Source organism: Protobothrops mucrosquamatus, unplaced genomic scaffold (assembly GCF_001527695.2).
Source record: "Protobothrops mucrosquamatus isolate PMUCROS unplaced genomic scaffold, P.Mucros_1.0 scaffold2540, whole genome shotgun sequence".
Classification (NCBI taxonomy): domain Eukaryota; kingdom Metazoa; phylum Chordata; class Lepidosauria; order Squamata; family Viperidae; genus Protobothrops; species Protobothrops mucrosquamatus.
Window position 1 is genome coordinate 209,207 of NW_015388601.1, and position 25,162 is coordinate 234,368.

The 25,162-nt window shown below is 58.1% G+C and overlaps 1 protein-coding gene across 2 annotated transcripts in view; it reads right to left on the bottom strand.

Annotated features, from left to right (window-relative positions):
* DCTN1 (dynactin subunit 1) overlaps positions 1-25,162 on the bottom strand; it is a 38,474-nt gene that overhangs the window by 7,179 nt on the left and 6,133 nt on the right. Inside the window, exons 3-19 of one of the 2 annotated variants that reach the window (XM_015825202.1) lie at positions 19,195-19,200; positions 12,715-12,743; positions 7,277-7,468; positions 5,803-6,000; positions 5,337-5,541; positions 4,699-4,777; positions 4,262-4,421; positions 4,055-4,159; positions 3,663-3,854; positions 3,276-3,392; positions 2,359-2,511; positions 1,818-1,978; positions 1,542-1,710; positions 1,381-1,449; positions 1,159-1,221; positions 930-1,079; positions 592-753 (exon numbers count right to left, since the gene is read on the bottom strand). In XM_015825202.1, coding sequence (XP_015680688.1) covers positions 592-753; positions 930-1,079; positions 1,159-1,221; positions 1,381-1,449; positions 1,542-1,710; positions 1,818-1,978; positions 2,359-2,511; positions 3,276-3,392; positions 3,663-3,854; positions 4,055-4,159; positions 4,262-4,421; positions 4,699-4,777; positions 5,337-5,541; positions 5,803-6,000; positions 7,277-7,468; positions 12,715-12,743; positions 19,195-19,200 — 2,210 coding nt within the window. The remainder of the gene's footprint in view (positions 1-591; positions 754-929; positions 1,080-1,158; positions 1,222-1,380; positions 1,450-1,541; positions 1,711-1,817; positions 1,979-2,358; positions 2,512-3,275; positions 3,393-3,662; positions 3,855-4,054; positions 4,160-4,261; positions 4,422-4,698; positions 4,778-5,336; positions 5,542-5,802; positions 6,001-7,276; positions 7,469-12,714; positions 12,744-19,194; positions 19,201-25,162) is intronic. The other variant, XM_015825201.1, reaches the window with a different exon arrangement.

A 25,162-nucleotide genomic window follows, 5' to 3' on the forward strand; every position in this document is an offset into this window, starting at 1 on the left:
TGGTAGATTGCTAATTATAACTCAATAATTTAAAACATTTATAAACAGCTTTTAAATTGTATATCTCCAAATCCTGTTTTTAACTTTTGTCTGGTTTCAATTAGAGTATTTAAGTTGGCTTACTGTCCAATAATATTTAGATTTTGAATAGCCCCTTTCAAGGCAGCTCCAGAAGACTGTGGACAACGTGGCCTTCCTTAGGAGGGCCCCCTCCCCCCCTGCCTGACCAGGGCAGCGGCAGAAGAGGCACGAACTGAAGCAGCAGCCCCGGCCAGTCCAAACTGCTGGCACTGCTGGCAGCCTCTCCCCTCGCCCCCTTTTCCCAGGGGCTGAAGAAGGCCAGGGATCCCCTCTCTGCCAGACGCTCCGATCAGGATCCCGGACACAAGGGTGGGCAACCAAGGCCTGCACCAGCATCTCTGCAAACTGATCTGTCCTAGCCCTGCCCGGGGATCCCTTTGCTTCCGGCCCCTGCTGGCCTCGAGAAAAGCCCCTTCACCGGAACGAACCTGCTGATCTCCAGGCGCGAGGGAGGAAGAGGGAGCGGAGGAAGAGGAAGGGAGGGCCAATCCCAGGTCAGCTTCCCCTTACCTGCTCGCTGGCCTTGAAGGCCAAGTCCTCCAATTTCAGGGCCTGCAGGCCCTCGTGCTCGGTCAAGGGCGCAATCATCTGAGCCCCTGCGGCCGCCACCTCCTGCAGCACGGCCACCACCCACGTCAGGTGTTTGCGGCAGTCCAGCAGGGTATCCGAGACCTGGGAGACCAAAGAAAACGGCGCAGCGCCAAGTCTCTGCCGGGGGGCTCTTTGCCAGCAGGAGAGGAAAGAGCACCTTGGGGACACCGTGACCCAAAGAGAACCCCCACTGGCCAGGAGAGGCTTGCTCCCGCGGCTGGGGCAGGGGGCGGGGTGGGGCTGTGCAGGCCACCCACCTGTGGTCCAAAGCCCAGGGCTGCAGGGATGCCAGGGGCATCGGTGCCTGGCATGCGCCGCCTGATCTTCTTGCAGAACTGGCGGATGTCGCTGCATGAGGTCTCCAGGTCCTTCAGGAGGATGGCGAAGTCGGAGGCCTCCTGTCCGGTCTGCAGGAGGGGAGAGGTCAGGGGGTCAGCCAGATTCGGCCCTCCAGGGCCTGGCCGGTCGGGTGGGGCAGGCTCTTACCTGGAGGAAGGAGCGCAGCCGGCAGACCTCCACACTCATGCAGTCCAAGGCGCTCTGCGTGAACTGCGGGGGAAGATGGGCACGCTCAGGGCAGGGCAGAGACAGCACCACCATGCGGCCCTGGTCTATCCCAAGGGGGGGGCAGCAGGAACAGAGAGGCCTGACAGCCCCCCCCAAGCAGCCTTTCCTGCAGGGCCCAGGCAGGAACCCGGGTCCCCTCACCTTGATGTGGTCGGCCAGCTGCACCGTGCAGTCCTCGGCCTGGTCAGCCAGGTGGATGCTGTACAGGTGCTGAGAGGGGAAGGAAAGGTTTCACCCAGGGCTGCCAGCCCAGGCCGGACGGGCCTCGCCCTCCCCTCCCCCCACCCACACGTGGGCTGCACCTGGTAGTACTTGATGGCCTTGGTCAAGGGCTCCACGTTGACCGTCTCGTCCAGCTGGTCCTTGTGCAGCAGCTCAATCAGGAAGTCCAGGGACCTCTCGTGCACGCTCATCTCCGGATAAAGCATCCCCACTTTTTTGTAGATTTCCACGCTGCACTTGCTCAAGGCCCTGGGAGGGCAGGGCAGGGCGTCAGCGCAGGCTGTTGGGCCAAGCCCGTGGCCTCTCACACACCCTCCCCCCCTGGACTCCCCAGGCCCAGCCACACGCCCACTCACTGCTCGTATTTGTGGAGTGTTGCTTGCAGAAGGAGCAGAGAGTAGACCAGCCCGGCAGCGAAGCTCAGCTGCTCCCCCGGAGCCCCCCGGAGACCGGCTCGCTCGGCACAATTCTCGCTCAGCTCGAACTTCTCTTGCGCTTGTCTGCTGATCAGCTCGGCCTGTTTCGGAGAGGCAGGAGCTGTTGGGCCTCAGCAGGCAGGCCCCCCTTTCCGCCCCCTACCTGGGGGAAGGAGGCGAGAGGGGGGCGCCCTCCAGAAGGAGCCCCGTCTAGACCTGGCTGCTCCAGGGAGACCTGACCCCGCTCTCCCTGGCAGAAGGGCTGCCGCCTCCCAAGAACCGGGGGTCAGCCCTGGATCACAGCTAAAAGAAGCTACTCGGCGTAGTCTAGTACCAGACTATTCACGATATTCTTCTGCTTTAGGACATGTCCATTTTTGCTGAAAAGTATGAAAATATTCATTTGCCTAGTCCAGGGGTAGGCCACCTTTTCTCTTTTGTGACTCGTGGACTTCAACTCCCAGAATTCCTGAGCCAGTACCTTGCCCACCAGCCGGGGAAGCAGCAGCAGCACCAGCACGCAGTCGTGGTCCCCGCCGTGCCGCAGGAAGCTGTCGGGCAGGAAGGCCGTGAGCAGGGAGACCTGCCGGTTGGCCTGCTGCACCTCCATCTGGCGCAGCTCCATTTCGATGGCCTGCAAGGCAAGGGGGCTCCGATGGGGGGAGGGATCCTGGCCGGGGGGGAGGGTCCTCGGCAGCCCCCCAGCTCAGGGGCAGCCCCGGAGAGGGCCAGGCACCCCTGGCCGACCTTCTCTGCTTGGGCTTACCCCTCCAGCTGCGGGGGTCCCTGGAAAGGGCCTCGTCCCCAACTGTGCCCCCCGCCCGCTTTCGCCCTCAACCCCAGCAGATCCAGGGGAAAGGAAACACCCCCCCAGGGGACTTGAGGGGAGGGGGGCCCGAGGCAGGAGGGGACAGGCGAAGGGAGCGGTGGCCCCCCAGCGATCAAGGCAAGGAGCAGAACGGGGAGATTCCGCAAAGGAAGAGAAAGAAAGCGGCACCAGCTGCCGACTGAGGCCTTGGGAGAAAAGGACCCCGGAGGAAAGGAGAAGAATCTGGAGGTTCAGGGCCCCTATTAAGAGGCTCTGGGGGGAGACTGAGGGGCCCTCTGTGCCAGAGGGGGGGGAGTTTTCTGCTTGCAGACGCTTCATGAGCCAACTGCGCCCGACCATCAGGGCAGGTTAAGGGGGAGCCTTGCAGGGCAGCCCCTCCCACTGGAGACCAGCGGCTCAGAGGGTGCCGGGAGCCCTCACTCCAGCCCTGCTGGACAGACGGACGGGGAGAAAGGAAGGAGCGGCTTGGACCAAAGCCAAAGGGAGAGTGCGGCCCAGCAGGGTGACAGGCTGAGGCCCGGAGCCCCTACGGGGGAAGGCGGCTCCCAGGGAGGCGGGGGCCCTCCTACCTTGGCGTGAGCTTTTGTCTCGGCAAACTTAATCTTGAAATCAAACATTTCGGGTGGCGGCTGCTGCTGCCTCTCCACAGAGGCCTCTTGCTGGCTCATCAGCTCTCGGTTGGCGTCCTGCAGGGCGGAAAGGCAGCCTCAGCACAGCGGGCCTCCTGGCCAGGCCTCCGCCCAGGGCAGCAGCCATCCTCAGGCCGCCTGGGGCTTCCCCCCCCTTGGGCTGGGCGCTAAGCGGGCCTTCTGCAGAAACGCCCGTTACTCTGCGTCCTGCCTTCCCAGCCTCCTTGTCTCTGTGAGCCACTCCAGACGGCTAAAGGGCGGGAACCAAGCCTGGACCCTGGCCCGGCCCTCTCCCCCTCCAGCCCGCCCTGGCCCACCCCTCTCCACCTGCAGGTGGGCCGTCAGCTCTCGGTACTTCTTGATGGTCTGCTGGTAGTCGGCCACCGTCTCCTGCGCCGCCTCCACCCGCTTCTCCGACTCGCGGACTCGAGCCGTGGCCATGTCCAGCTGCTCCCGCAGCTCCAGCTCCGTCTCGCGGGCGTTCTCCTGCAGCTCATCGTTCATCTCGTTCATGGCTTCCTGGGGGGGCGAGACGCAGTGGATAGCTAGGGTGCTCCAAGCAAGCCCCCCCCTTTCGCCAGGGAGAGGAAACGCAGCAGGGTCTCCCCGGCATCCCTCCGGGCCAGCTGGGCCAGGGGAGCCCACCGGCCCCTCCCTCACCAGCCCCTCCCTCACCAGCCCCTCCCTCACCAGCCGCCCTCTGTCCTGCTCGCTCTCACCAGGTCGCCCACCGTCTCGCGGAGCTCGCGGACCTTCTCCTCCAGGTCGAGGTTCCTCTCGGTCAGCATCTCCACCATCTCCTCGGCCCCCAGGGCAGCATCCACCTGGGACGGGAGGGCGGATTAGGGGGCGTGGGAGAACCGCCGCTGGCCCCAGAGCACAAAGGGGGGAGGCTGGGCCTGGCCTGAAGCCCCCGGCCAACTTGCCTGCTCCTTCAGCTCATCGACGGTCCTCTCGGCCTGCTTCAGCTCCTCCTGCAGCTTGTCCTTCTGCTGACGCAGAGCCTCCAGCTCCCCGTTCTTCTTCTCCATGTGCTTCTGAAGCTTCACGTGCTCCTGCTTCTCCGAGGCAGACAGGTCCCGCATCCTTTCGGGGTGAAAAGGGGCCGGGGTCACCCCAAGTCTGAGAGGGAAGCGGCCTCTGCCTCCCCCGAAGCCAAAGGAGGGGAGAGCTTTTGCCCTGGCTGAGAAAGGCAGCTGGGCAGAAGGCCCCTCGCCCTGTCCCCCCCCCAGCCTCCTCCAGCTTCTCTGTGACCCTCCCCGTTCTTCCTGCAACATCCAGCAGGGAGGAGGAGCAGGAGGAGCAGGAGGAGGCGGCGGCCTGTCTAGGGTCTGCTGATCTCTGCAACAGCCGGTGGGCCTACCTCACAAGGGCCTCCTTCAGGCGGCCGTTCTGCTCTTCAAGCTGCTTGACGTGGTAACTGGAGGCAGCTCCTTCCGAACCTACAGAATTGACAACCGCACACAAACACCAGGTTCACAGAGCATCTAAAATGTGGCTGATAAAACAAAAATGTTGTCTGCCTATTTAAATTTCAGGGTCTTGATCATTTTGGTGTCTGTCGTTCCCCCGTCTCCAGCTCCAGAATATTCCTTTTCGAGGATCAAGCGAGGTGGAATCCATAGATTTGTGAAAAGCGTTTATGATTTTGGCGTTTTGTTTTGAACCCTTTGGTGTTTTTATCAAGCCGTCTCCCTTCAACCCCTTCCTAGCTGGGCCGGTCAGGAGTCCAGAGCCCCCAGGCCTTGGCTGCTGCCTTAGATGCTTCCGGGGGGCTCCCAACAGAGCGGGGGGGAGAAGCCCCCCGAAGGCCCCTTTGGGGGAAAGGAGGCCAAGTGGAGATGGGCGACCATTCCTGAGGCTGCAGCCGAGAGGAGCCCGCGGCCCTCTGGGGCGGTGCAGGGGCCAGGCGGGGCCTCCGTCTCCCAGGCCCTCCAGCCCCCTCCTCCTCCTCCCCAGCCGCTCCCCAGCCCGGCCAGTCGGAGGCCCCGCCGAGCTCACCCTTCTCTTCGATCTCGTGTTTCAGGATCTCCAGGTCCATGGAGAGATCCTCCGCCTTCTCCTTCAAGGAGTCCACCTCTTGCTGCAGGGACTCGGCCCGCTCCTCGGCCATCTCCTTGTCCAAGGTCGCCATCTCAATGGCGTCGGCGGTGTCGGCCATCTCCTCCACGTAGCGGTCTTTGGCCTCCAGGGCCTCTCTGGCTTCCTGCAAGGGCAGGGAGGAAGCGGCCCCTGAATCGCAGGCACGGCCGGCCTTGCCATCGGCTGGATGCCCTGGGGCCTGAGCCCCGGCCGGCAGCTGTCAGTCGGGTCAACGCAGCTTTGGGAAACCCTTTCTCTGAGGGGGGGAGAGAGATGCGCCCCTCGGGGGCAGGTCCCAAGGCAGGTCCATCTACAAAAAGTCCGGTCTCTCCCTGCCCACTTTCCCCCCCCCCCGGGGCTTCTCCCGAAAGCTGAGCAGCCCCACCTTCTTGGCCTCCTTCAGGCGCTTCTGCAGCTCCGCCTGCTGCTCCTGCATTTTGCTCTTCCACTCCTGGACCTGCTCCAGCTGGATCTTGTACTTCTCCAGCTCCTTCAGCTTGGCCTTGTCTTCGTTCCGCTTCATCTTGAGGGTCTCCAGCTTCTCCTCCAAGTCCCGCACCTGCCCACGCAGAGACTCCTCCTCCTGCCAGGCGCGGGAGGGGGGAAAGAGAGAGAGAGACCCTCTCAGGCAGGGCCCCCCCCTCGGGAGGGAGGGCTCCCCCCACCCCCTCTCTACAGTCACCCGGCTCCCCACGGCAGCACCAGATGACGCAGTCCTGTCAAATTCCAGGGAACTGGTTTTAGGGAGGAGTGGGACCTTTTCTCAAACAAACGTCCCCTGCCTGTAATAAAAACACTTTCATTTCTGCAAGGCCTCCCCGAGTATAAGGATAGTTCCTTTTGGGGGAGAATGTCATTCTGCATCCCAAGTTGCCGTACTGGCCACTCAATCCATCAGTGGATGCCCCAAATTTACACAGCCATCTTTGGTAGACAAAGAGACACATTGATTCTTTTTCATCAGCAAGCCCCTCAAGTCTCCTGGGTGTTGACCTGGGTCAGGGGTAGGCCACCTTGGCCCTTTCATGACTCCTGGACTTCAACTCCCAGAATTCCTGAGCCAGCCATGCTGAGGGGAAAGGGAGAGGTTTCCATGCTGAGCCATGCTGGCTGAGGAATTCTGGGAGTTGAAGTCCACGAGTTATAAAAGAGCCAAGACTGCCCACCTAGGTTGCATTTAAGGCCTGCTTTGGCATGGACTCTACCTGGGGGAGGCCGAGAGCTGAACTGAGGAGGAGGAATCTGAGCTGGACGCCGAGCTGAGGGCAAAATGTCCCATCGGAGAAGCCAGAGGCCACCTCTGAGGAAGGGAGCCTGAGCAGGGCCTGCCAGCCGTCCTGCTTCCAGGACACCCCTCCCCCAGAGGTGCCAATGCGGGATTGAGGGATTTTGTGGGAAGGCTCCATCCTGACTGGTGGATCCTTGGATTTCACAGCAAGGAAGTCTGCCTGCGAGACTCTGCAACTCAGTGGGGGGAGACCCTCTGCCTTCCTTCCGCCCCTCAGCCACATGCCAGAGGTGGGTTCCTGGGGCTGCTAGCTGGGCCTGGCTTGGCTTGACCTCAGGCAAGAGGGCTGCTCCCAGTAGAGCTGAGCCCTGATTCAGGCCCTTGGCCCTGGCTGCCCGCCTGCAGGTGCCCGACGCCAGAGGAAGGGCGGGGCAGGGAACGGCCCTTCCACATCCAGGGCTTGGCCAACGTCTTGGTTGCCCTTGCCTCACCGGCAATGCCCGAATCCTGCAGCCGGGGGGCATCTGGAGGTTGCAGCCGGTCCCAACGTCCCAAGAAGCCTGTTGCAAATGTGCACCCGGACCCTCCTGCCCCCTCCCTCCTGCCAAGAAGCAGACTGGGGTCCCCTCACCTTTGTGGGAGACAGGATTGCCGGAGGAGCCACCGGGGATGCCAGAGCCGGGACGGGCACCATGGGGGCAGCCAAGGGGGTCTGTGCAGGGGTGCTTGGCTCACTGCTGCTCATTTCACCGGCTGAGGCCGAGGCCGAGCCAGAGAGCCCCGCGGTGCTGCTGGATGTGGCCGAACTGCCAGTCCGGGTGGGCTGCAAGGAAGAGGGGGAGTGAGAAGGGCCTTCTCTCTGGAAGAGATCGGCCAGGCTGGCCCTCAGCCTCGGCCTTTATAAGTGGCACTGCGCAGGCGCAGAACCACTCGGGGCCTCTGGAAAAAATGCCAAGGAACTGAGGAGTCCGGCGATCTGCAAAAGCCAAAACTTTTAAATGTTACAGTTGGCTGCTCTAAAGGAGGCAGCAGAATAGCTGCAGACAGGCCCGTGTGGCCCCTGGGGGGGGAGGGGGCTGGCAAAATGCCTGTGATTTCCCTTCCTCTGCTGGGAAACGCCGCCTGGCCCGGACTTACAGGGATGCCCTGGGGAGCAAAGGGGGTCCAGGGTCCTGCTTCGTGCTTTGGGGCGTCTCCCTCTTCTCTAGTTCTCCGTGTGGCAGGGGCAAAATCCCCCCAGGTGGGATTCAACTGAGCCTTCAGGTTGGTCTTTCCGCTGAAGCGGCTCAGAGCTCTCGTCCCCTAAGACCCCGCTGTCTGTCCACCCCAACCCCCCAAGCCCCAGAGTGGCCACTCTATCAAATCGAGCGTAGCAGGAGAAAATTATAAAATACGGGGAGATTGATTTTATCAGGTAAGTCCATAAACACTAAATCAAAAGTCAGTGTTCCCTTCTGCGTCTCTACTAATGACTTGGAGGAAAAGATGGAAGGAACACTTGTCAAATTTGCAGATGACAAACTGGGTGGGACAGTTAACACCCCAAAAAAGAATAACATTAAAATGGGTCTTCGAGGTTATAAAAATACAACGGAATGCAATGGAAAGCAGCAGAGGCCAAGGAGAGTCATTTCTCCCAGGGGAAAGAATCCGAAGCCCAGGAGAACGAAAACAGTCCGGGGGGGGGGGGGGGGGAGAAAAGCAGAGCAAGGATCGTTGCCTGCAAATTGGACGATGAGGCCGCGGTAGGACAGGGTGGAAGAAAAAAGGAAACACGATTTTAGGGTGTGTTCTTCCAAACTGGGGGAGTTAAATTGCCCTAGCTTTATTTATTTTGCTCAGACCCCACCTCGAGGGCCATCTCCAGGTCAGGGAGAGGACAGTCCCCAAGGAGGGGGGGATCTTCTTCCCTAAGAGCCCCCCCCTGGGCAACTGGGACAGAGCCCGGGCCCTGGTGCCCGAAGGGGGGGGGAGCGCAGCAGAGACAGACGGAAAAGCTTGTGCAGGCGCTGGACTCTGCTCTGGCCAACTGCCCGATTCAGAGGCAATGTTTTCCTCCTTTCCCCCAAATCACATCCCATTTCCTCTGCAATCAGAGGAGAGAGGCAGGAGCCCCCCCCCAGCTCAGAGAAGGAAAGGGAGAAAGCCCCCCCCCCCCACGGATCGGGCAGGGGAAAGGGGAGGTGGGAGGGTGGCACTTTTTTGAGACTTGAAGGGGTTTCTTAAGGGAGGCCTGAAGTTGAACTACTTTATCAAGTTATGTTTCCTGGTTTACCTGGGGGAGCTGGCAAAACCAGAAGGAACTAAAGATTACAAATTGAAAGAGGAAAAGAAACTTCAGTTAGACTTACTGATACAGGAGGGAGCAAAATAGTTTAACACTGGAAATATGTTTGAACAACGGACCCAGCAGTTCATTTTAACAGGGTCTGCGCCTCTACCGTAGAGACAGACGGTGTATAAAAGAGAAGGAAAAGGATTTTCCAGGCAAGACCGAGACTGATCTGAAGGCAGATTTAAAAATCAAGAGGCTACAAGAATGACATGAAAAAAGTTGCCAGGTTGGGACACACAAACCACCTCCACTGATGCCTGGACAATTAAGAGAGAGATATGAACAACCAACCGAGAGAGAGAGAGAGAGAGAGAGGGAGAGAGAGAGAGGGAGAGCGAGAGAGGGAGAGAGAGAGAGAGAGAGAGAGAGAGAGAGAGGGAGAGAGAGAGGGAGAGAGAGAGAGAGAGAGAGAGAGGGAGAGAGAGAGAGAGAGAGAGAGAGAGGGAGAGAGAGAGAGAGAGAGAGACCTGTACAACATTCCTACATTGGACTTGCAAAAGAGGCTTGTTAAAGCTTTGAAGAACTTTCTGAGGAGGGAGGAGGAAGAAACGAAATCAAGTTCTAGGACTTCATTTGAAGTAAAAAGGAAGGACTATAAAGTTGGCTTATTTGATCAGGGATAGTGATAAAATAAACCAACCGAACCAATAATAATCCGAGGGAGATGGGCAGTTAAGAATGATGAAACATGAATAAATAAAAATAGATACATTGTTATCTCTCTGGCAACCCCAAAAGGACCTTTGCTGGTTAAGACTGAAAGAGGGTTTTATGGATTTGTTCACAGGTAAGAGACGAGACATGGGAAGACCACCACCCGTATTTTAAGAGGCGGCAGTAAATTACTTTACACTTGTGATGGGGGGGGGGAAGTAATTTGTTTTCTTTTTCTTTACCATATTCTTATTTTTTGTTTTCTTTCTAGTTTTCCTGCACGTTCAGTTTGTCTTTTTATCCCTTTATTTCTTTTTAGCTTGTATAAAATCACTATTAAAAAACAGAAAGTAGCAAAGGCGGCCCACCCCACCCCGCCCTTCTCACCTTGGGCCTCCTAGCTGTGGTCTGGAGGCCGGAGCAGAAAGCAGAGGAGGAGGAGGAGGAGGAGAGAGAGTCACACGGGGGAGACGGGAACAGAGAGAGACAGACGGCGACGGCAGCAGCAGCCGAAGGGAGAGGATAAAGTGGGGGGACGACAAGAGAGACAGGAGCGTGATTAGTGCGAGAAGCGTCAGCCCACAAACCCCGCTGGCCACTAGCCGGCCACCCACCCAGGACCCCTGGTCCCCCCAAGCCCCAGCAGCAGCAGCAGTAGTGCCCGAGACTGGCATGAAACGCTCAGACTCAGGAAACCGGCATCCTGTCCGCCGATCTCGGTGTGTTTGTTGAAGCCAGCCTGCCCCGCAAGGCACCTAAGGTGTTTCCCTAGAGGGGTGGCTGCCAACGAGGCCCCAAAAGGGGGCTGGTCTGTCTTCTGCCTGGCTCTGGCTCTGGCTCTGGGCCGGCCGGGCTCTGGAGAGCCTGGGCACCAAGGACCGGCTGGACCTCTGCTGACCACCAGAGGACCAGCGCCCGAGCGCACTCTTCCAGTGGGAGGGGGCTCTGAAGACCCGCTCCACCTGGAGGGAGGTGGCATTTCTCTCCGGGTGCAGGTAGAAGGCTCCCTCAACTTTCCCCATCCTCCTCCCCCTGACCCCTTGGTAGGCCATCCGGAAGGGTGGATCAGCCCTCCCAAGCTGAGTCCGGCATTTATGCCGAGAGGCCAATCCAGAGCGAAGATTCAGGAAGGCCCTCCTTTTGCAAAAGCTGCAGAGATCGGCTTATGAGCCTGGGTCAGCTCATGGGTTCCCAGACTAAGCCGAGCTGGGCCTGGGCGTGTTTATCTGGGTCTGGCTTATGAAATGGGCTGCCCAGTGCTAGGCTCTCCTCGCCCAGCACCCGATCGAAAGCAGCAGAGCCTGCAGGAATGGAAGAGGGCCGGGAAGATGAGTGGAGTCGGAGGGCTGCTGCCTGCGTGACAGGCCCAGGGGGCAGCTGCTGGGCTCTGACCCCCTGATGGTCCCCCTCCTCGGGGAAAGCTCTGCTCTCACTTGCCCAACCTGTCAGGCGTGCCCCGAGGCTCTGCTCCCCCCCCCCACCTGCAGAAGGAAGGCCCTGTGTGTCCTTGGAGGTGACAACTGTGGCTGGCATTGGCTAGCCACTCCAGAATTCAGCCCACAGATATTCTAAGCTTTACCTTCTTCCAAAAACAACAACTTCTAGTTGTTGATGATCCTGAGAAACACCTGATCAGGTTCCACTAAACCTCAGAAGGGATGCGATGGGAGAAGGGGAGGGGGCCTTGGCGCCCTGCTGAACCCCTGCCCAGCACCGGGTCATCTCCGCAGGTGCAATCGAAGCTCTGCCTGGCTTCTCATGGGCACTGCAGCACTGTGGCCGATCTTGGCCCCCGCCCTGCAGCTAGAAGGGGCTCCCCAGTGAATCCGAGTCACTCAAGGTAGCCTCCAGCTCTGAAAACGTCAGCCGGCACAGAAGAGGGAGAGGCTAAGCAGAGGCAACTGCGCTAAGGGAGGTCTCCTGGCCAGGCAACCTATTGGAAGGAGAACATTCAGACGGCTGGCCAGAGCAGAGAGGAAGGGCCAGGAGAGCGGACCTCATCCACTCCCGCGTGGTACCAGACGGCCCTTTCCTCTCTCCAGCCGATCGAGCAGATGATCTTCTCACCAGAGAAAAACCATCCGGGAGGTCTCAGGCAGGCCCGCCCGGGTCTACATCTAGAACCTGCCACCATCATGGCTGGAATATTTCACCCTCTCCNGGGGGCTGGCAAAATGCCTGTGATTTCCCCTCCCCCGCTGGGAAACGCCGCCTGGCCCGGACTTACAGGGATGCCCTGGGGAGCAAAGAGGGTCCAGGGTCCTGCTTCGTGCTTCGGGGCGTCTCCCTCTTCTCTAGTTCTCCGTGTGGCAGGGGCAAAATCCCCCCAGGTGGGCTTCAACTGAGCCTTCAGGTTGGTCCTTCTGCTGAAGCGGCTCAGAGCTCTCGTCCCCTAAGACCCCGCTGTCTGTCCACCCAAACCCCCACAGTGGCCACTCTATCAAATCGAGCGTAGCAGGAGAAAGTGATAAAATACGGGGAGACTGATTTTATCAGGTAAGTCCATAAACACTAAATCAAAAGTCAGTGTTCCCTTCTGCGTCTCTACTAATGACTTGGAGGAAAAGATGGAAGGAACACTTATCAAATTTGCAGATGACAAACTGGGTGGGACAGTTAACACCCAAAGAAAGAATAACATTAAAATGGGTCTTCGAGGTTATAAAAATACAACGGAATACAATGGAAAGCACCAGAGGCCAAGGAGAGTCATTTCACCCAGGGAAAAGAATCCGAAGCCCAGGAGAACGAAAACAGTCCGGGGGGGGGGGGGGGGAGAGAAAAGCAGAGCAAGGATCGTTGCCTGCAAATTGGACGATGAGGCCGCGGTAGGACAGGGTGGAACAAAAAAGGAAAGCAAACACGATTTTAGGGTGTCTTTTTCCAAACTGGGGGAGTTAAATTGTCCTAGCTTTATTTATTTTGCTCAGACCCCACCTCGAGGGCCATCTCCAGGTCAGGGAGAGGACAGTCCCCAAGGAGGGGGGGATCTTCTTCCCTAACAGCCCCCCCCCCTGGACAACTGAGACAGAGCCCGGGCCCTGGTGCCCGAAGGGGGGGGGAGCGCAGCAGAGACAGACGGAAAAGCTTGTGCGGGCGCTGGACTCTGCTCTGGCCAACTGCCCGATTCAGAGGCAATGTTTTCCTCCTTTCCCCCAAATCACATCCCATTTCCTCTGCAATCAGAGGAGAGAGGCAGGAGCCCCCAGGAGCTCAGAGAAGGAAAGGGAGAAAGCCCCCCCCTCACGGATCGGGCAGGGAAAAGGGGAGGTGGGAGGGTGGCACTTTTTTGAGACTTGAAGGGGTTTCTTAAGGGAGGCCTGAGATTGAACTACTTTATCAAGTTATGTTTCCGGGTTTACCTGGGGGAGCTGGCAAAACCAGAAGGAACTAAAGATTACAAATTGAAGGAGGAAAAGAAACTTCAGTTAGACTTACTGATACAGAAGGGAGCAAAATAGTTTAACACTGGAAATAGTCAAGGATATGTTTGAACAATGGACCCAGCAGTTCATTTTAACAGGGTCTGCCTCTACCGTAGAGACAGACGGTGTATAAAAGAGAAGGAAAAGGATTTCCCAGACAAGACCGAGACTGATCTGAAGGCAGATTTAAAAATCAGAGGCTACAAGAATGACATGAAAAAAGTTGCCAGGTTGGGACACGCAAACTACCTCGACTGATGCCTGGATAATTAAGAGAGAGATATGAACAACCAACCGAGAGAGAGAGAGACCTGGACAATGTAGATTCCTACATTGGACTTGCAAAAGAGGCTTGTTAAAGCTTTGAAGAACTTTCTGAGCAGGGAGGAGGAAGAAACAAAATCAAGTTCTAGGACTTCATTTGAAGTAAAAAGGAAGGACTATAAAGTTGGCTTATTTGATCAGGGATAATGATAAAATAAACCAACCGAACCAATAATAATCCGAGGGAGATGAGCAGTTAAGAATGATGAAACATGAATAAATAAAAATAGATACATTGTTATCTCTCTGGCAACCCTAAAAGGACCTTTGCTGGTTAAGACTGAAAGAGGGTTTTATGGATTTGTTCACAGGTAAGAGACGAGACATGGGAAGAAGACCACCTGTATTTTAAGAGGCGGCAGTAAATTACTTTACACTTGTGATGAGGGGGGGGGAAGTAATTTGTTTTCTTTTTCTTTACCATATTCTGATTTTTTGTTTTCTTTCTAGTTTTCCTGCATGTTCAGTTTGTCTTTTTATCCCTTTATTTCTTTTTAGCTTGTATAAAATCACTATTAAAAAACAGAAAGTAGCAAAGGCGGCCCACCCCACCCCGCCCTTCTCACCTTGGGCCTCCTAGCTGTGGTCTGGAGGCCGGAGCAGAAAGCAGAGGAGGAGGAGGAGGAGGAGAGAGAGTCACACGGGGGAGACGGGAACAGAGAGACACAGACGGCGACGGCAGCAGCAGCCGAAGGGAGAGGATAAAGTGGGAGGACGACAAGAGAGACAGGAGCGTGATTAGTGCGAGAAGCGTCAGCCCACAAACCCCGCTGGACACTAGCCGGCCACCCACCCAGGACCCCTGGTCCCCCCAAGCCCCAGCAGCAGCAGCAGCAGCAGCAGTAGTGCCCGAGACTGGCATGAAACGCTCAGACTCAGGAAACCGGCATCCTGTCCGCTGATCTCGGTGTGTTTGTTGAAGCCAGCCTGCCCCGCAAGGCATCTAAGGAGTTTCTCTACAGGGGTAGCTGCCAACGAGGCCCCAAAAGGGGGCTGGTCTGTCTTCTGCCTGGCTCTGGCTCTGGGCCGGCCGGGCTCTTGAGAGCCTGGGCACCAAGGACCGGCTGGACCTCTGCTGACCACCAGAGGACCAGCGCCCGAGCGCACTCTTCCAGTGGGAGGGGGCTCTGAAGACCCGCTCCACCTGGAGGGAGGTGGCATTTCTCTCCGGGTGCAGGTAGAAGGCTCCCTCAACTTTCCCCATCCTCCTCCCCCCCCGACCCCTTGGGTAGGCCATCCGGAAGGGTGGATCAGCCCTCCCAAGCTGAGTCCGGCATTTATGCCGAGAGGCCAATCCAGAGCGAAGATTCGGGAAGGCCCTCCTTTTGCAAAAGCTGCAGAGATCGGCTTATGGGCCTGGGTCAGCTCATGGGTTCCCAGACTAAGCCGAGCTGGGCCTGGCCGTGTTTATCTGGGTCTGGCTTATGAAATGGGCTGCCCAGTGCTAGGCTCTCCTCGCCCAGCACCCGATCGAAAGCAGCAGAGCCTGCAGGAATGGAAGAGGGCCGGGAAGATGAGTGGAGTCGGAGGGCTGCTGCCTACGTGACAGGCCCAGGGGGCAGCTGCTGGGCTCTGACCCCCTGATGGTCCCCCTCCTCGGGGAAAGCTCTGCTCTCACTTGCCCAACCTGCCAAGCGTGCCCCGAGGCTCTGCTCCCCCCCCCCCACCTGCAGAAGGAAGGCCCTGTGTGTCCTTGGAGGCGACAACTGTGGCTGGCATTTGCTAGCCACTCCAGAATTCAGCCCACAGATATTCTAAGCTTTACCTTCTTCCAAAAACAACTTCTGGTTGTTGATGATGCTGAGAAACACCTGATCAGGTTCCACTAAACCTCAGAAGGGATGCGATGGGAGAAGGGGAGGGGGCCTTGGCGCCCTGCTGAACCCCTGCCCAGCACCGGGTCATCTCCGCAGGTGCAATCGAAGCTCTGCCTGGCTTCTCATGGGCACTGCAGCACTGTGGCCGATCTTGGCCCCCGCCCTGCAGCTAGAAGGGGCTCCCCAGTGAATCCGAGTCACTCAAGGTAGCCTCCAGCTCTGAAAACGTCAGCCGGCACAGAAGAGGGAGAGGCTAAGCAGAGGCAACTGCGCTAAGGGAGGTCTCCTGGCCAGGCAACCTATTGGAAGGAGAACATTCAGACGGCCGGCCAGAGCAGAGAGGAAGGGCCAGGAGAGCGGACCTCATCCACTCCCGCGTGGTACCAGACGGCCCTTTCCTCTCTCCAGCCGATCGAGCAGATGATCTTCTCACCAGAGAAAAACCATCCGGGAGGTCTCAGGCAGGCCCGCCCGGGTCTACATCTAGAACCTGCCACCATCATGGCTGGAATATTTCACCCTCTCCNGGCCAGAGCAGAGAGGAAGGGCCAGGAGAGCGGACCTCATCCACTCCCGCGTGGTACCAGACGGCCCTTTCCTCTCTCCAGCCGATCGAGCAGATGATCTTCTCACCAGAGAAAAACCATCCGGGAGGTCTCAGGCAGGCCCGCCCGGGTCTACATCTAGAACCTGCCACCATCATGGCTGGAATATTTCACCCTCTCCCCAAAAACCGTCCGACAAGCGATGTCACAAGCTGTCAAATCCAATTCTCCCTGGAGTGGTCTTCCATCTCATGATATCAATGGCTCCCCTGACGGGATAAATAAGGGCAGCTGTCTGCTCTCCGATGGAGGCGAGAATGTGCTCCAACTCTGGACGTTCTCCCAGGCGCTCCAGAGGCTCCTAAGATGGCAGGAAAAGCAGAGCTCAACTGCGGGGAAAGGACACGAGGCGGAAAACGGATCCGGCGTCCTTGGTACAGTTCGCACCATAGGCTCCTTCCAAGGATGAAATTCAGCTTGGTCCAAAACTCAACCGGAATCTTGACGGGCCCGGATGATCTGCTGCGGCCAGAATCCCCCAAAGCTGGAAAAACAGCAGGATCTATTGATCCCTGGGCCAGAAGTGACTCAGCGCCAGGAAGGAGCTTCGGCCAAGTCCCCGAAAGGCACACCTGACTTTGGGGGACAAGGAGGGATGCTCTGTGCACTGACCGGCTCCTTCCACACTGAGCCCAGCCTCCTCGGGCACTTTCGGACCACGCCTGCAGACCTTGCTTCCATCTTTGAACCATCTACTCTGAAACACACCTTCATTGTAGGACAAGGGTTGCTGAAAGCAAGACAGCTAAGTTGACGTAAGCAGAGGAATGAGACGGACTTCCCCAGAATTTGCCAACAGTCTGTAGATCTACTCAGAGCAACTCTGTAGGATCATTCCACGTGAGGGCAACATGGGCAAAAAAGGCCCCTTTAAAACAGCTTCTCTGAGTCATCTGGAATCCAGAGAGAGGATCACCAACACTCCACCTTCCCCCAGATTCCAGCTATCCCAGCTCAGGGAGGATCGGTCTGTGGGCCTTGGATCCAAAGGGAACGCAGAGGGATGCTTAGGGCTGCCACACTCCTTGCGATGCCCAAAGGGAGGGAGGGAAGGCAGCTGGGGCCTCAACGTGCTCGTCCTCAGGTGGATCCATCCTAACCTCGCACTCAGCACACGTTCCAAGTCTTGAATCTGATCCAGCGCATACAGCAGGGAGAGGCACAGGTGCACAAAAGATGCCACAGCCACCCACAAAACATCCTAAGTCACCAGGCATAACTCAAGATACTCGTCTTAGTGTTTGAGGAAAAGCAATTCAATAATCCAGATGTTTCTGTTTTGGTGCCACAAGCAGACTATCCTGCCTCAGCACACGGCTTCAAGACAACCATCCAAAATGTAGAGCTTTGCGTTCATCACAGGCCGTTGCAATCTAGGGTGCCGCGAAGAGGCCGAATTCTGGACTTCCTTCTGAATCCTGTTGCTTCCCTTTTCAAGGCTCTTGGGCCTCTCCCATCATTTCAGCAGGGCTTGAGAGGAGGAGGAGGAGGAGGAGGAGGAGGAGGAGGAGAGAAGGAAATGCTTCAAACGGAGGAGCGAGCGTGTGGACAGGCAGCTCAGGGCAAACTCTGGGCTGTGGTAAGGATGATCACAAGACCAGAAAAGCTATCAGATCTGAGAAGGGGCCAGAGGCGGCTGCAGGATTCGTAGCCCCTGGCAGCAGCTGTGAAATCTTCACAGGACACAAGGCAGCTGGGGGAGCTCAAAGGAGCGCAGAGCGTGGACTTCAGCCTCCTCATGGAGGGTCAAGCAGACTCTCCGGCTCTGCACGCCAGGGAGCGCCTGCGTCGGTCGTCTGCGGACGGCTGCATAGGGGTTCCATTTAAATGTCTGCAAATGGAGTATCCTGGCTGGGGGCCCCCAAGCAGCAAAGCACAGGACAGGTGGTGGTGGGATCAACCAGTCGGAACGCAGGACGCGTACCTCTGCACCAGGCGCAGCTGGGATTCGGGAGGTGTGCACGAGCCTGGGTGCTTGTGCAGCCCCCATCAAGCCCTCGGCTGGGTAGGGATGTGGCAAGGCCTCTGCGGGGGGGGTGTGTGTGTGCGAGCACCTCCACATCAGCCTTAGTTCAGCCGTTCTTCAAAAGAGGATCATGATCTCAAAATGGAGCCAATATCTGTTGCCGCCTCTTGAACAGCCGATTTCGTCGGCCTCCTCTGCTGCAGAATGGCGCTCCCTAGATGGACGTTTGCCCAGAGAAGCAATTCCAGGGATGCCCAGGGCCTTCCTCCTTGGGCAGGGGGAGCAGCGCAACGGTGGAGGAGGTGAACCTCCTTCCCCTCCTGGAGACAACAGCGGCCGTGCTTCGTCCACGGAGATTCTCCGTCATCCGGGTCATACAGTTATCCCAAAGGTGCTTTTCCACGCGGGAACCGGACTTCCTCCAAGAGGCCCCTTCGGGACAGCCGTGGTTTGCTTTAAAATTATAACCAGAAATTTGGGGCAGCACTGGAAGAATAATTGTCTCGTTGTTTTTCTTTCTCTTTATTGAGGCTCCTTTGTTCATTGAAATTCACCCAGGGTGCATCTCTCTCCTGTCCACGATGCGTTTCTGAGCCCAGAAGGCCGGTCCCCCAGGGCAGCTGGCCAGAGAGGGGCCCTTCGCCTTTTTCACTGCAGGGAGACGCTGAAGGGAAAAGACTGGATCCCTCCCGTCTCTCTCTCTCTCTCTGACCTCGTCCTGTCTTCCTGCCAATCCCACCCCATCCCATCTGCCCTGAAATCGCAGCTGTTCCCAACCGGGAAACCAACAGCGGTTGTCCTGCCTTGCTGGAAAATAGTAAATCGGGAGCAAGTCACAGCAAGGGACTGGTGGGCATCAAAGCCTTGGATGAAAACTCTGGGGGAAAATAAGGTTCCTGCTAAGGGACAAATAAGCTGCAGCTGGGAGTAAACACAATTTACTTAAACTGAGTAAGTGCAAATGTAAATGAGGCACAAGACCCCTCTGTGGCTAGGCTAACGTTTGGACCTGATGAACTGTATTCCAATTTTCTTTAAATTTCTTTTATTCCAAAGAGGCATGGGAAGCCCCCACTACCAAATTCCTTCCAGAGTTTCAACATTTCTAAGGTTGGCTGTGTCCTTTAGGTGTCCCTCTAAACAATAAAAGTACAGAGAGGACATCTCCAGACAAAGATTTGTTATCATTTTTGATTTCAAAAAATGTAGAGCTGACCTGCATTTTATTCCTTAACAGATGCTGGGGGAAAGGAAGGAAGGAAGGAAGGAAGCAGGCCTTGCAGTGAGAAGATTTTAAGCGGAAGAGTTTCTGGACCTCTGTAAAATCCTGCGAAGGAGGCCGAGGGGCTGCCCCAGACAGACCCTCTCTGGAAGCCCCTCAAGGGGCTTCGTCTTCCCGAGGTTTCCTGAGATGAGGGCAGACTCCCTTCTGGGGGCTCATCCTAAGCTCTCCCTCCGCACCTAATTCTCAGAGCCAGCTCCCAGGCAACAATCTTAGCTTGTTTTTAAAAGGTTCCCATGAGAGCAAGGTGCAGGTAGCGGAATAACAGAGTTGGAAGGGACCTTGGAGGTCATCAACCCCCTGCTCAGGCAGGAAACCCTATACCATTTCAGACAAATGGTTGTCCAATCTCTTCTTAAAAACTTCCAATGCTGGAGCACCCACAACTTCTGGAGGCAAAGCTGTTCCACTGATGAACTGTTTAGATGTGGGCAACCTGCATTTGCTCACTTTCTAGCCAGCAACTGTTCACCGAAAGCCTAATGTCGAGGGATGACTTTGAGCGTGCAGATGTTTCTCCACCACAAAAGCTAAGTTTCCTAAACCCTCAGAGACGTTCCCAGACATAAACTTTCCTTAACTGAAGGACACACAGAATCAGTTCCCAGACCAAGAGTTTTTTGTCCCTAGCCAGGCACTCTCTCAGCACCAGCCTTTTGGGACGAAAAAGCAAGCTAACAGCAGCCATAATATCAATAAGATCTGAGGTTAAAAACCTTCAAAGAGAGAGTGAAGGGCATCCATCCAAAATGCACTAGCTGAGCAAGGGAGTGGATTAGATGAATTTTAAGTCCCTTCCAACGCTCTGATTTTAAGGTTCCTGTGAAACCTGCAAGATGCGCATACTGGAAACAAACGTGATCCTCCTCGAGATCCCTTTCAAACGTTACGGCTAAGCTAAGCTAAGCCCAGCATCTGTGCTCCCTTCCTCTGGCTGAACCGATCTCTGCCTCTTAAGGTTGCTGCCATCCGACCCGACCCAACCATTCGGGGCCCTGTTTGTAACTTTTCCTCCCCAGTGGAAGTCCATCCCTCGTGGTCCACCTCCTGGGAGAGCAGAAAAGGCACTTCCGAAGCTCTGAGCAGGGCAGGGTCAGGCAGGAGCAGCCACAGGCACCACCCCGGGTATTTAGCCGAGGTCCTGCAAGGAAGAGCTTGCCCCTTCTCGCCCCTGGACCTCAAGCCCACCCGCTGGATCTGCAACTGGGGCTGGACCTGGAGGCCCAACGGGCCGGTCGTAAAGCCAGCGGCCTCTTGGAAGAAAGAAAGCGCCCCCCAGCAGAGACCGGCAACTGGCTGAAGAAATAGGAAGGAAAATGGCTGATGGGGAAGCCTGAGAAGAGAGAGAGAGAGAGGGCAATTCGCAGGCAGCTTTCCCGGGATGGGCCCACTCGTGCCCACCCTGGCCTTGGCAGCCGCACCACTGCCCTGCCCGCTGCTGCGGGCAACAACAGGAGCAGGAGGAGGAGGAGGGCACCAACTCCTACGCGAAGGAGGACAGGCAACGAAATGCGACCGGGAGCCTCGGAGTGAAGCATTCCCCCCTCCACACCGCCTCCGTTCCCGCTTCCTCCCCCCTGCCCCCCCCAGCCCCAGCCATGCCAGGCAGAAGGCGCAGCAGCAGCAGCAGCCGCCCGCCTTAGACTGTACCTTCCGTGTGGTGGCAGCCTGTTTCATGGTTGCAGAAGGGAAGGAAGGAGCAGACAGAGGAGAGGAGAGGAGAGAAGAAGGGAGAAGAGAAGCAGACAGAAGATTAAACCATTCAGTCAGTCACAACACCAGAGCCCCTCCCGGAGAGCCTGCTGCAAATGGCTGCAGCCCCGTCTCGCTTCCGGAGCCTCCTGGATCCCAGACTGGTTCCTGGGGCTGGACAGCCGGGCAGCATCCGAGCAGCAGCCAGAGCCACGGGCGGGGTGGGGGGGGAGGGGAGGGGGGCGGGCGGCACATCCCCTCCACTGGCAGCCTCCAACCACCGCCCTGGATGCTGATTACATCACCACACCAGAGCCCTCCCCTCCCCTCCCCTCCCCGGCCTTGCAGGCGGCTCCTGGCTCCAGAGCTGCGGTGGTGGTGGTGGCAGCAGCGGCCGCTGCACCAGAGATGGGCCAGGCGCCTTTCCCCAGAGAGGAGGAGGAGGAGGAGGACGGGGGGGGGAGGGGGATGTGCACCTGGAGCTTGGCTGTCTCCCTCCCCCCCTCCCCCTCCCCACAGGACTCCCTCCAGAGGCTCAAAGGAGCCTCCTTCCTTGCAGGGTGGGGGCAAAAATGCCCCCAGGGTTATCCTTCTTCCCCATCACACGTGTGACATCTCCGTCCGAGGCTGCAGTGGGGCTGTGGGGGGGGGGTTTCTAGTGGGGTCCCCCCCCAGGCGAGAGCCTGGCATTCTGGGAAGGAGAAGGATTGCCAGGCTTGCAACGATGCCCCTCAGGAGCCCCCCTATTAGCTGTTGGGGGGCCAATGTCTTTGTTTCTACCTGGAGTAGTAACTAGCTCTTGGTAGAATATCAAGGGCCAGTGGAAAACTCCAAAGATCGTGGCATGTGGCCACTTTGCCCCCCTCCCACTCTTCCTTCCTCTGGGAAGCCCACCTTTCACGGGGGGGGGCACAGCTTTCAGATGCAGGCTCACGCTGCCCCACGCGTCACCCAGGCCAGAGGGGGTAACCTGTTCCGGCTCTTTGCACGGCGGGAAACAGGCTGAGGAGGGGGCTGCTTTGGGGGAGGGCCAGGGAACCCACGGAGCACATCAACAAGGCCAAGCAGACTGACAGGGATTGAGAGGCGCCACAAGCGCCAGGCCCAGGAGCCTCAGGGGCTGCTCCGTGCCGAACCTCTGGCGTGTTCGCCCCAAAAGAAGAGACACCCCCCCGTCCAACAAACTGAAGTCCCAGCTGCCCAAGGTCTTGGCCTGGCAGCTCCTGCCGCCTTCAGGGCCCCTGCAGAGTCCTCCAACAGGAAACAAGCTGGCAGGGGCCGCAGAGAGGGCACCCTCCGGGTTTCACCCCCGAGGCCCCCTCCCCGAGACCAGCAGCTTTCGGTACGGGTGCCAAACTGGGCGTCTCCGAAGGGGACCCACTGCAGGGCTGGACCAGGAGAAACGGGGGGGGGGACTTTCCCATAAGCCCCTTCCCCAAACACCCCTTGGCGCTTTCAGGCGTATCTCCTCAGCCCCAAGATACGAAAGACTGGCCATTGGGCTGAAACTAAAAAGGGAACGTCCTCTCCAATTTTGCTGCCCAAATAAAAATGCTTGCAGAGAACAGGCAGTCCTTGACCCACAGCCACAATTCAGCCCCAAATTTATGTTGCTAAGCAAGACATTTGTTACTGTAACTGGGCTTTGGCCCATTTTATGACCTTTCTTGCCACAAGTGAATGACTCCAGTTGTTAAGTTAGAGACCTGGTTGTTAAGTGGATCTGGCTCCCCCCGCTGACTTGGCTTGTTAGAAGGTCTGAAAGGGGATCACGTGACACCCCTCCCCCGGACGCTGCGACCGTCATAAATATGAGTCAGTTGCCAAGTGTCTGAATTTTGATCACGTGACCCTGGGGGTGAGGCGAGGGCCGTGAGTGTGAAAAACGTTCACAAGTCACTTTTTCCGGTGATGTTGTAACTTGGAACGGTCACTAAATGAGCTGTTGTAAGTCGGGGACTGCCTGCGCCCCCAGAGATCTTTCAGGAGCCACAATTAAAGCCGTGGGTGGTGCTTGGTCTGACTGGCAGCAGCCTCCCCTCCTTCCTTCCCCCGGGAGGAAACGTGGCCCTGGACTGGGCACTCCTGCGCACAGCTTCCGCGCTCTGGGTGGCCTAAACTTTAGTTTAGTTTAGTTTAGTTTAGTCCTCCCAGCCCACATTTCTACAGAAGAAAGAAAACTCAGATGAACTGGGGTCTACCTTAGGAACAATAAAACGGGAAAGAGAGTGGGATTCCCCTGGGAATCGGCCCAGGCGGGCGCAGCCAGGACTGACCCGCAGGGCGGCCGTTGGAGCAGCAGCCGCAGCCGCCACCGAGGCTGAGCTGGCAAGCCAGGCCCCACGGAGGCCCCTCCCCAGAGAGGCCGGCTGCTTGGAAACAAGGCCCATTATATGCAGCGGGGGGGGGGATGACACATTATTCCACACTAGAGGGGGGGGAAGCTGGGGGAGGAGACACCCAACAGACAGGGCAAGCCATTGTCCAGGCCCTCTGCCTGTCTACTCCAAAGCAGTTCCTTCTTAGAGAGCCCCCCCGCCCTCCCCCCTCCTGGCGAATGGCTCTGGTCTGCCGGGAAGGGCCAGGAGGAAAAAACAGCCCTCTTTCCCTGCCCAGGCTTGCCCGCCTCTTCCCCAGGGACCCGATCAGTGCAAATTACGGGGCAGAGCGAGGAGTCCGGCGGGAACCACCTGAGCGCCCGACGGAGGCCCCTTCCCGGCCCCCCAAGGTCGATCGGGGCACCCCAAAAGGGGAGATCGGGGTTCCTGCTTGGAAACAGGCCTTCCTGCGGCCTCAGGTCTGGTTGTGACTCCTCTCATGATGGCAACTGCGGGAGCGAAGGAGGACGAAAGCCCTTTGCGTAATTAAATGGCTGAAGTTTTGTAAGACCACCCAACGCCCAAGAGGTCGGTTTTCTCACCAAAGTTGTGACCTTGTGAAATCACCTGTCTTCATTTTGACACTCCTGTTCCACAGGCCGCCCCTTCGGCCTCCACCACCCCCTCCCCGACTTCCTTAAGCCCCCAAGGACCCTCCCAGAAAAAGGTGACCCCGGCCGGCTGGGGAGCAGGAGAGGCGGTGGCGGACTTTGGCCTCGCAAGGCCCCTGCGGGCTCCTGGGCAGCCCATCAGCACCTGCGCCTCTCCCAGACCGGAAGACAGATGGCAGCAGGGCCAGACGGGGAGGGCCAAGGGGAGGAGGAGGGAGGGAGGGAGGGAGGGGGCCTCTCCCCCCCCCACAGCCATCTGTCACCCACAAGACAGCCGGAGGCACCAACTAATCCAATCAGCCACTTGCCTGGGCCGAGAGACGGCTCCCAAGAGCCCCCGGCCCCCTGCCTTGGAGGGGCAAGTTGGACTGGGCTTGGTTTGGGTAACATGGGGGGAGGGGGTTGCCCTGAGGCGAAGGACAAAGACTCCTGGAGCCCCTCCCAGCCTCGCTTTCCCTCCTGGGGTGCACTCCCAGGGGCACCCCCTCCCGCTCCACCAACCGCCAGCAACCGCCAGCCGTCAGGCAAGCCGAGACCTGTTGCCAGAAGCCAAACAGGGGAGACGTCACTGCACGCTGGGGGGGGGCAGGGGGGGCGTCTGCCAGGCACTCCTCAAGGCGGACGACGACAGAACCAGGACCAGGTTTGGACCTCATGCAAAGCCACAGGGATGGAGGGCGGTTCTGCAAGCAGCGGGGCGCAAGCAAGCGAGGCATGCAAGCCGAGGCCTCAGGCACATGCAGCGGGAGGGAAGCGGATCTGGAAGGAGGCGGCGGTTCTCCCCGACCCACTGCTGAGTTCGGGGCTTTGCAGCTCGTGTAGCCCGCTGTGTCTCGGGACCGGGAAGGACCCCCCTCCCCCTGGAAACAGGTAGGCCCTCTCTTGGGGCGGCTGGAGAGAGGGGAGGGGGGATTCGCCCGCCGGGTGCTTTTGCTCACACCTCAGAGACGGTGCTGGGACTTTCTGCTGGGCGGGGGCTGAGCAGCCCAGCCTCCCCCCCCCGCCCAAGCTGCTCTCAGCCTCTGCTTGTCCTGCACTACCCAGAGCAGCCTCCCAAGAGCAGGGACCACCGAAGGGCTCCTTTTCTTACTGGGCAGTGTGAAGGACGCTTCGGGCCCCTCTGCCCAATTCTCCTCCAGTGGCATCTTCACAACGCCAAACCCCCCCCCAGCCCCCAGCCCAGCAGGGGAAAGCCCTCCCTCCCTCCGTACCGCTGCTTGGGCAGAATGGTGGACGGAGATCCCGGCGCAGGGGCTCCCAGCCTGGAAACTTGTAAGACCCCCAAATCCCAGGCAGCAACGAATTGTGGGAGTTGGCAGTCCACAAACCTTAAAGTCGCCCAGTTGGGAGACCCCTGCCCCAGAAGACAGTGAAAGGGCCCAGTTGGGGGGGGGGGAGAGACGATCTCAATCCTCATAGCTATAACCC